A 10,663-nucleotide genomic window follows, 5' to 3' on the forward strand; every position below is an offset into this window, starting at 1 on the left:
ATTGTGTCTAACAAACTTTTCTTCAAAGAAACTTTGAAATGATATGAAGTTGAGTAAACAATGACAGAATTTGAATTTTTAGGCAAACTATTCCTTGGAGTCACCCACTTTCAACTCCGATTAAGAATTCCACACAAGCTGTTGCATATAAAATAAAAGCTGATACATTTATTGATGCATTTGAGCCATAAATTTGGTGTCGTCTAAACCGCAATGCAACAATCCCAATCATAATTGCATGCCTTTGGAGAAAACAGACATACAACCAGTGTTTCACAAGTCCATATCCGCTGACCCGCGCTGCGTCTCTCAGAACAAAACAATGTTCCGCAAATTAAAATTTACTGCAACCGTCCCATAAACATGACAAACAGCGTTAAATTTAAACTGCTGTATACTCTGCAACCTTCAACTGTATAAATCAAAGCTGGTACTTTTGTCTTGGCTGCAGGAGCGTGAGTTGGTAGTGGGCATCAGGGTTCACAAGTGCGCGTCGCCAAGTACATGTAGTGGAAGTGATGCATCAGCCGCTGGCAGGGAGCCAGTCGCCACGGTAACAGTGTCCGCCGTCTGATGCATTTGTAGCATAGCACCTCGCTAAGAAGGGTCATTCACACCGCTATAAATAAAGCGCTAATGGCTACACTCGGCTTTTACACTGTAAGCCATGCATTATAATATTTAATCACCCCTACTAACCTGCGGTAAATGAGAGTCAATTTCACTGTAAACACCATTCGCGTTGTAAACTCATCAGCAAGAGTGATATTTACAAGGTTCTTTATGCGGTATGAAAGGTTTTGTGACAGCATTTTATTGCACGTCATTTTTGTAGAGTAACAAACGATCTGTTGATCTTACCCATATTTGACCATTGTTTTAATGTACAGTCATCTCATTACATGAAGCTACACATTTATAGCTTCTCTCCAAGGTACATTTTAGGTGATTTATATATTTGTGTTCATCGAGAATTTCATTGATCTTTCCATAAATGCATCGACTTGTTACAGACTTGCTTAAGACGCGAAGAAGAGAACCTTTTCAATACATATATTATATAATAGCTTAAGTCTGACGCTGTACTGAGTACCATCAGGAAGATAGCAGCAGTTTTGAGCCACTTCTGCCAAGCTGCATCAACGAGAGAGGACAACAACACTAAGAAACAAAACTGGCCATCTATCAGCTCTTAACAATATAATTTCATCTACAATTCTCGTGGACGTTTTTCGCAGTCCCTTTCAAAAAAGCTACACTTCAAAAAGTTCTACATAAACGCATCCTGGTACAAAAAGCAACACAATTCAAATGGTGTAATAAAAATAAGGGTAGAGTGTAAATATATATTCATATTTATACATTTCTAGATGTATTTACAAGAAAGGCTGTCAGTCAGATAATCTGTGTGCCCGTTGTTAAAATACATTCGGGCAGAGCATTTAGTGGAATACATTTTCTTATGAATTTGGTCAAAAGAAAAGTCCTTGTTATTATAAACGCTCCCAACATCGATCATTCTGTTCCTCATTTGATGACGCTAACATCTTCAAGGTTTTCTGTATTATAGATGGCAGGAGGATATTTTTGAGAAACACACGTGTACCACTTTCTGCTCAAGTGCCCTGTAGCTTTATAGCAACAACAGGTAATGGGGTCAGCGAAGGCCCAGTTTGTTCTCTTCCAGCTGTGAAACTAGCGTCTCATAATGTGAAGTCCGTGCCGAGCTCTTCAGTGTGCTATGTGGCAAAGCATGGTCTCCCAGAGTTCATGAGCCGAGTCCAGCCAGGTAGCACACTGGAGAGGAACTGAAGGTGAGGGAGCTCAACGCTTTTTAAACGCCACTCCGCGGTTGGGATGAGGGGGGAATTTGGGCAGGCAGGGCTCATCAGCGCCGGGGTCATGGGAGAACACAGAGTCTTCACCGGAAGAGCACGTCGAGCTGCGTGTGTCGGGGAAATTTGGAGAAAACTGGTCCAGAGACACAGACAGGTCCAGATACTCCTCAAAACGTAAAATACACAGATAATTTATTATTGTTGTTAATACAAAAAAACAACAAATTATTGATATTATTATTGGTCACACTTTATTTTAAGATCCAATTCTCGCTATTAACAAAACATTAACTATGACTTTTCAATAAACTCCTAATTTGCTGCTTATTAATAGTTAGTAAGGTAGTTGTTAAGTTTAGGTATTGGGAAGGATTAGGGATGTAGAATATGGTCATGTGTGCTTTATAAGTACTAATAAACAGTCAATATGTTTATAATAGGCATGCTAGCATGCCAAACAACTAGTTAATAGTGAGAATAGGTCACTGTGCTAAAGTGTTACCTTTTTATTAATATTATTTGTTAATTTATTACTATCGACTATTATTATTATTATTAGATCATTTGTTTGTATTATTATTATTGATGATTATTATTATTATTAGTAGTTATTTAATAACATTATTATTACTATTATTAAATACTCAATAACAACAAATTATTTGTTAGTTATATATTTATTATTTTAAGTTATTATTTGATCATTTAATTATTATTGACTATTAATATTATTATTTATTGAATTACTCTAATACAACTACTAATACTAATTTTTATTTTTATTAATACTACTGAAGAACAACAAATTATTTGTTATTGTTATTTGTTATTATATTGCTATTAAGCTATTATTATTTGATCATGTATTAATATTCACTTATTATTATTATTATTCCCTGAACAACCACAATAATAATAATAATAATGATGATAATAATAATAATAATATGATTATTATTAGATCATTTATTTTTATTATCCTTGATGATGATCATTGATGATTAAATTATTATTATCATTATTATTCACCAATTATTGTAATTATTAATGACTGAATAATAATAATAATAATAACAACAACAAGTTTTATTATTATTATTATTGGATAATTTTTATTATCCTTGATAATGATGATTAAATTATTATGATCATTATTAATGACTAATTATTATAATTATTAATTACTGAATAATAATAATAATAATAGTAATAATAAAAACAACTAAAAAAATAAAAATGTATCATTATTATTTAATATTTCTATGCTGTTATGCAAGGTCACAATTACATTTTATTAGGGGGGAAAAACAGCTTTTTTGAAGCACAGTTATAATGCCATGTAAAGCATTGAAAGCTGATTTGTGGATTATCAAACTGTTCTGATGCAGCTTCAGCGAGGGCTCACCTGATTGGACGTCATAGAGAGGGTGCGGTCTAGATCCTCCACCAGCTGTTTGAACGTGGGTCTCTGAGATGGGACGGCATGCCAGCAATCTCTCATCATCATATACCTGCGAGAGGAACACGGGTTTAAAAACCGTAATAAGAAACCTCTGCCATCATGACAGAAGATACAGCATTAAAACAGTCTTACAGTTCGTGAGTACACGTGGAGGGGCGGTCCATGCGGTGGCCTTCCTTTAGCAGTTTGAAGAGTTCCTCGACAGGGACACCTGGGTACGGTGACCCGCCAAGAGTAAAGATCTCCCACAGCAACACCCCAAAAGACCACCTTACATGCAAAGAACGACCATTATTGACAGACAAATGCATTTTGTATGCGAGTGAGTTTGAGAGAATATATTGAGACGTACACGTCACTCTGATGGGTGTAAATGCGGTCGAACAGAGCTTCAGGCGCCATCCATTTCACTGGTAAACGACCCTGTGGAAAACACAAGCACTTCATTCACTTAATCATCACCTGTTTGAGATTAAAGAACTGAGATTTCTGCTTGTGACAAATGCTGCCTTCAAATCCTGCTGGGAAGAAATTGTAAGTAGTTTTGCTTGCGAAGCATCTCACTTGTTTACTATTCTTCTTCTTCTGTACAAACTTTGGCGCATAACTCGTCCCGCACCGTTTGTCACAGACCCATAAATTAGGCGGAGAGGTGTGCTATGACTTTTATAAGCGATTGGGCATAAAATGTTCGCACAGCAGGCAAAAAAAATCGGGCAAAAATCCCATAGACTTAACACTGCAACCAAATTTGACGGGTCATTGCGCCAAGTGAGAATTTCGTAGAAACATGTGGATCACTGCATTTGAAGAGGCTGGCAAGCTGTGCGAGGACATACCCCGCAGTGGGGTATAAGTTGTACCCTTGGGGCGCAAGAGCCCTCCAAAATTGGCCAATAGACATACTATGGTGAGCACGTGTTTTTCCTACAATGGTAACTTGCGTAGGAATTTTACATTGAACATAATTCTGGATGAAATTGTCATTGAGACATGGGGGTGGGACTCTCAGGATCCAGGACATGGGGAATCCAGACTCTCAGGATCATCATGAAGCTATCAAGCCAAGCCCTAGCAACCATTCACAGCACCCTAGCAACCCAAACCTAAAGAGGCATATCTTCAAATCTGAATGTCATAGAGGCATGGGGGTTGCTTTATATCATTTATACTGGCAAGCAGCCTTTGGAGTATCATCACTGGCAGCTGCCAAGCCACTCCCTAACAACCTAACCGAGTACCCTAGCAACCATTTAGCATGGCTTACATCTCTGCATCAGAACATCGTATAGACATGGGGGTTGGCTCTTTTGACTCATGCTAGCAAACAGGACTCCTAACATGCTACACATGTTAGCACTAAATAGTTACATGGTAATAGCAATTAGCTTAGTGTTCAAATGTGCTAAAAAAATCCTAGCTAATTGATAAAACATAGTAGCTAGTAACTGCACAGTGCCGAGTTTTGCCACAGCAAGCACCACTCACATTTACGTCAGAAAATGTATCTAGTTATGATTCAAAGTCGATGTTCAAAGAAAACCCCACTGGTAATTGCGACAAGAATCATCTCATAAAGTATAACAATTCAGATATGCAGCAGCTGCTAGAACAGGTTCATAGTACTTTAAACAGCAATCAAAGACCAAATTAACATGATTTTATTTTTAATAAAGCGACTTTTCTTATGTCTCAGTCCAAAATCTTACATTGGTGGTCTTCTTGTAGTAATCAATATGATGGATGTCTCTGGCCAGGCCGAAGTCTGCTATCTTCATAACGTTATCTTCAGTTACCAGGACATTACGGGCAGCCAAGTCTCTATGAATACACTACAATAGAGAAAACACGCACGCAAATTAATCAAGCAAATAATTAATCAAAGTCATATGTTAATTTGACTGATATGAGAACAGAAGCATTTGAGACTCCCACCTTCTTGGATGCGAGGTATTCCATGCCACGTGCCACCTGGTAGGCGCAGGACACCAGGTCTTTGATTGACATGTTCTCCACAGGCACCTGGTCGGGGTTGTAGCAGTACTCCATCCCAGGCGGACGACGCTCACGCAGATACTCCCGCAGATTGCCCTTTGAAGCAAACTCCACAATGACGTAGAGAGGACCTGACAATGGACATATGCACTTAATTCATGTAGAAATATAAGATCGAAATTAGTGAACGAACGACATGAGTTTTACAATGGCTAATACTAATTAAGGTGTCTAGAGAGCAGCTTACTGGAAAGCCATTATAATGCCAGTATTTCTATCATACAATATAATGACAGCAAATGTGATTTAAATAAACATGTATTTTACAGCTTTTTTCCCCCACATTTATTTTACAGAGGTTGGAGTAGGCAAGATTTTTTTTACTGAAAGTCTCTTATGCTCATGAATGATGCATTTATTTAAAATGCAGAGAAAATTTAATATTGTGAAATATTATTACAATTTAAAAAATAATGGTTTTCTATTGAAATATATTTAAAAAAAAAAGTAATTTATTCATGATGCAAAGCTAAACTTTCAGCATCATTACTCCAGTCTTCAGTGTCACATGATCCTTCAGAAATCATTCTAATATGCTGATTTGCTGCTCAAAGAAATATTTCTTATTATTATCATCAATGTTGAAAACAGGTGTGTGGCTCATGTTTATGTGGAAACATGACAGATATTTTTCAGGATTCTTGGAATAAAATGTTCAAAAGAAATCTTTTTTTATATATATAAATAAAAGTCTTTCCTGTCACTTTTGATCAACTGAATGCATCCTTGCTGAATAAAAAAAAAATGTCTTCCAAAAAAAAGAAAAAACAGAAAGAAATTAAAATATCATGCTGTTAAATTTTTTTTAAAGGATTTTGAAAGTTTTGAACAGTGTTTTTATTGTTAACTAAAAATATTAGAAATATTTTTCATTATAAAGCTGTAAATAAAGCCAAAATAAATAAAACATAAAAACCTTTTAAAAAAATTTAACAAAAATGCTGCCTTGGTAACTCAGTTACAAAAAACTCAATCAGTTACAAAAATGACTAAAACTGAAATAAAAAATTAAATCTAAATAGAAATATAAAACAAAACATTAACTCATAAGAAAAATACTAAAAATTAAACTGAAAACTGAAAAAAAAAAAAAAAAAAGCTATTTCAAAACATTAACACATACTATAACAGTACATAAATAACACTAAAAAAATCTAAATAATACAAACAAACCACAAAAAAATACTAACAGTAGTGTACTTAATTCACAAAAAAATTTAAACACAAATTAACATTTTATTTTATACGGGGGTAGCCTTGAAGAGGCTGCTGTTTTTAATCTCGGATTTACAAATGATTCAATAAGGAAGCTGGGTTTAATTTATCTAGCATGTACAATCACAATAGCTGGACTGATGACAACATCCTGTCCTTTTGAAGTCAAAAAGCAGCATGCCTAACAAATTGATTTTGAAATATGAAATGATTTACGCCCGTATTGCATTATCTCTAAACGTCTCCATCTGCTCACCGGTCTCCCTCCCTCCTTCTTAATTCATCCTTTACTCACCATCTTGTGTGCAGGCCCCCAGTAAGTTGATGATGTTCTTGTGTTTGCCAATAATCTTCATCATTTCCATCTCGGAGATGAGGTCTGACAGGTCCTTCTCTGTGGCGTCGGCTATAAAAGCAATATTGATGAAAACACATATATCTTAGCATGACAGGTCACGAAACCTTCAGCCTCTAAGCTGTGAGGGACAAACGGACCGTGCAGATGGGTGATTTTATTTATGCTTTCCTTTTTCATTTATTTCTGGTGTCGACTTGAAATCAACTTAACAGTTTGCAACCTTTAATTTGCATAATTTTATGCATTTTTCAGTATTTTATTGGTAGAAAATGATGTAGAGCTACACTTGATTTTAGTGGAAACTAAAAAAAATTATTTCTGGGAATTTCTATAAAGTAATGTGCATTGATGAATTGTGTACAACAAGTCCAGGAGCATTTATCATTTATGTTTAGGGTAATTCAGTTTGCTACAATTTATAATGGTGTTGAGAAAAACACTGTCTATGTATGATGAATAACAGATCAGTAAGTGCGTCAGATGTTAATTAAGTGAATGAATCAAATGGATAATGAGAGTTTGGGAGTTTGTTTGAGTTTGTTTCGCCAATTCATCTACAGAATCAATTCATATGAGTCATTTATTTGTGAATCAGCCAACACAAATATGACAGATTTGATTAATTAGGTAGTAGTGCTATATATTCAGCGATGCAGGGCAGTGTTTTTATTGTTAATTAAAACTAAAACTGTTAGAAATAAGCTATTTCAAAACATTAACACATACTATAACAGTACATAAATAACACTAAAAAAATCTAAATAATACAAACAAACCACAAAAAAATACTAACAGTAGTGTACTTAATTCACAAAAAAATTTAAACACAAATTAACATTTTATTTTATACGGGGGTAGCCTTGAAGAGGCTGCTGTTTTTAATCTCGGATTTACAAATGATTCAATAAGGAAGCTGGGTTTAATTTATCTAGCATGTACAATCACAATAGCTGGACTGATGACAACATCCTGTCCTTTTGAAGTCAAAAAGCAGCATGCCTAACAAATTGATTTTGAAATATGAAATGATTTACGCCCGTATTGCATTATCTCTAAACGTCTCCATCTGCTCACCGGTCTCCCTCCCTCCTTCTTAATTCATCCTTTACTCACCATCTTGTGTGCAGGCCCCCAGCAAGTTGATGATGTTCTTGTGTTTGCCAATAATCTTCATCATTTCCATCTCGGAGATGAGGTCTGACAGGTCCTTCTCTGTGGCGTCGGCTATAAAAGCAATATTGATGAAAACACATATATCTTAGCATGACAGGTCACGAAACCTTCAGCCTCTAAGCTGTGAGGGACAAACGGACCGTGCAGATGGGTGATTTTATTTATGCTTTCCTTTTTCATTTATTTCTGGTGTCGACTTGAAATCAACTTAACAGTTTGCAACCTTTAATTTGCATAATTTTATGCATTTTTCAGTATTTTATTGGTAGAAAATGATGTAGAGCTACACTTGATTTTAGTGGAAACTAAAAAAAATTATTTCTGGGAATTTCTATAAAGTAATGTGCATTGATGAATTGTGTACAACAAGTCCAGGAGCATTTATCATTTATGTTCAGGGTAATTCAGTTTGCTACAATTTATAATGGTGTTGAGAAACACACTGTCTATGTATGATGAATAACAGATCAGTAAGTGCGTCAGATGTTAATTAAGTGAATGAATCAAATGGATAATGAGAGTTTGGGAGTTTGTTTGAGTTTGTTTCGCCAATTCATCTACAGAATCAATTCATATGAGTCATTTATTTGTGAATCAGCCAACACAAATATGACAGATTTGATTAATTAGGTAGTAGTGCTATATATTCAGCGATGCAGGGCAGTGTTTTTATTGTTAATTAAAACTAAAACTGTTAGAAATATTTTTCATTATGAAGCTGTAAATAAAGCTGAAATAAAATGTAAATATAAGAATAAAAACTTAAAAAGCAAAAAAAAAGGTGAAATATTGCCTAGGTAAAAAAATTACTAAAAAAAAATAAAAAATTATATATATATTAGAGCTGTCAGTCGATAATTTTTTTTAATGTAATTAATTACAGGGTGCTGCGATTAATTAATCTAATTAATCGCAAACTAAATATGGCTGTGAAAATACTCCCAAAAGATCATTTAAACCTATTATTGTGTTAAATGTTTAGGCTACAATGGCCTAACAAAGTATGGAGCATAAAAGAAGATAATTTGAGAAACATCTCAGTATTTTTTGTTCATACAATGAAAGTCACTAGTGACCAAAACAGCTTAGTTACCAACAGTATTCAAAATACATTCTTTTATGTTGTGCAAAAGAAAGTAAGTCATTCAGATTTGAAACAACATGAGGGTGAGTAAATGATGACAGAATTTATTTATTTATTTTTGGTGAACTATCCATTTAATGTTTTTATTTATTTAATAAATGAAATGATACTCTATAGAAGAAACTAAAAATACCAGCAGATGGCGGTAATTGTCTTTATGAGTCGATTCGTTCAAACGGCTGATTCATTCAGGAATTTAGTAAACGGCTCTCTTTAATGAATGGGATACTGAATCATTGATTCACACGATTCGTTCAAAACGCTGATTCATTCGGAAACTAAACACCGCTGTGCTGCTCGGAGTCGCACAACAGTTCTGCTGTGGCTTTATAGGTAATATTTTCGTTGGCAAAATTGAACAAAAACAAAATATTGTGTTTAAAATATTCGTATTTACTGAACTGTCGTATTAAATCACATTGCACTCGTGTTCTTCGTGACAAAAACAGCACTCGTGTGATATTGCTCTCCTTGCTGGTGTGATATGCTTATCATATGATATAAATATGAGACAAAAACTCATACTGGGGCATTTTTTGCCCCAGTATCTTGAATTTTAGGGCATAACTGCATTTATAGAGTTGTTGCACTGCATCATATTTGTTAACAGTCAACTGTACACTGAAAAACAATTATTCATTGAATTTACTAAAAATTTATTTTAGCTACATTTAAATAAACAAATTTTGTTGACTAAATTTGAACTTTTTTTTTTTATTAAATGCAGCTAAAATAAATAGTTTGCAACCACCTTAAAAAAATTGAGTATAATTTTGTTCAGTGTATGAAATGTAAGATGACGTACAGGTCTGGAGGGGCAGTGCGTTAACTGCGTTAAAATATTTTAATCGCGTTATTATTAGTTATGAAAAAATAATGCGATTAAAATATTTAATTAATCAATTAATGCGTTAAACTGACAGCACTAATATATGTATATATGTATATGTATATATATATATATATATATATATGTAAGTGCTGTCAGTTTAACGCGTTAACTTAATTAGTTATGAAAAAATAACACGATTAAAATATTTACTATATATATATATATAGTTACATTAAATCTATCAATCTTTAGAAAACAGTTTGTCTATTATGTACAAAACAAATAAATGATGTACAAAATAATATAAATTATTAAATAAATATGTACAAAACAGTATTAAAAATGACAAAAGCACATAAAATTTCAAAAACTGAAATGAAAACTGAAAATATAAAATAAAAGCTAATTCAAAATATTAATAGGCCGAAGTATGATATTTAAAATATTTATAAATAACAGCAACAACAATATAATAATGTTAATATAATAATATAATTAATACAATCATATTAATATAATTATAATTAATTATACTATAATAATATATTTTATTAATATTATTATTTTTATATATAAACTATACTAA

General features: G+C 33.5%; 1 protein-coding gene across 7 annotated transcripts in view; it reads right to left on the minus strand.

Moving 5' to 3' along the window:
• Window positions 1-141: 141 nt before the first annotated feature.
• The window catches only part of LOC107710851 (fibroblast growth factor receptor 1-A), a 57,937-nt gene continuing 47,415 nt past the window's right edge, over window positions 142-10,663 (minus strand). For 5 of the 7 annotated variants that reach the window (XM_016515713.1, XM_016515709.1, XM_016515714.1 and 2 more), the window contains exons 12-18: window positions 8,042-8,152; window positions 5,236-5,426; window positions 5,010-5,132; window positions 3,653-3,723; window positions 3,433-3,570; window positions 3,244-3,349; window positions 142-2,004 (exon numbers count right to left, since the gene is read on the minus strand). In XM_016515713.1, the coding sequence (XP_016371199.1) occupies window positions 1,825-2,004; window positions 3,244-3,349; window positions 3,433-3,570; window positions 3,653-3,723; window positions 5,010-5,132; window positions 5,236-5,426; window positions 8,042-8,152 (920 nt within the window). In that variant the 3' untranslated portion in view covers window positions 142-1,824. The remainder of the gene's footprint in view (window positions 2,005-3,243; window positions 3,350-3,432; window positions 3,571-3,652; window positions 3,724-5,009; window positions 5,133-5,235; window positions 5,427-8,041; window positions 8,153-10,663) is intronic. The other 2 variants (XM_016515715.1, XM_016515712.1) reach the window with 1 other exon arrangement.

Source organism: Sinocyclocheilus rhinocerous, unplaced genomic scaffold, assembly GCF_001515625.1.
Source record: "Sinocyclocheilus rhinocerous isolate Xijiao unplaced genomic scaffold, SAMN03320098_v1.1 scaffold1198, whole genome shotgun sequence".
Classification (NCBI taxonomy): Eukaryota; Metazoa; Chordata; class Actinopteri; order Cypriniformes; family Cyprinidae; genus Sinocyclocheilus; species Sinocyclocheilus rhinocerous.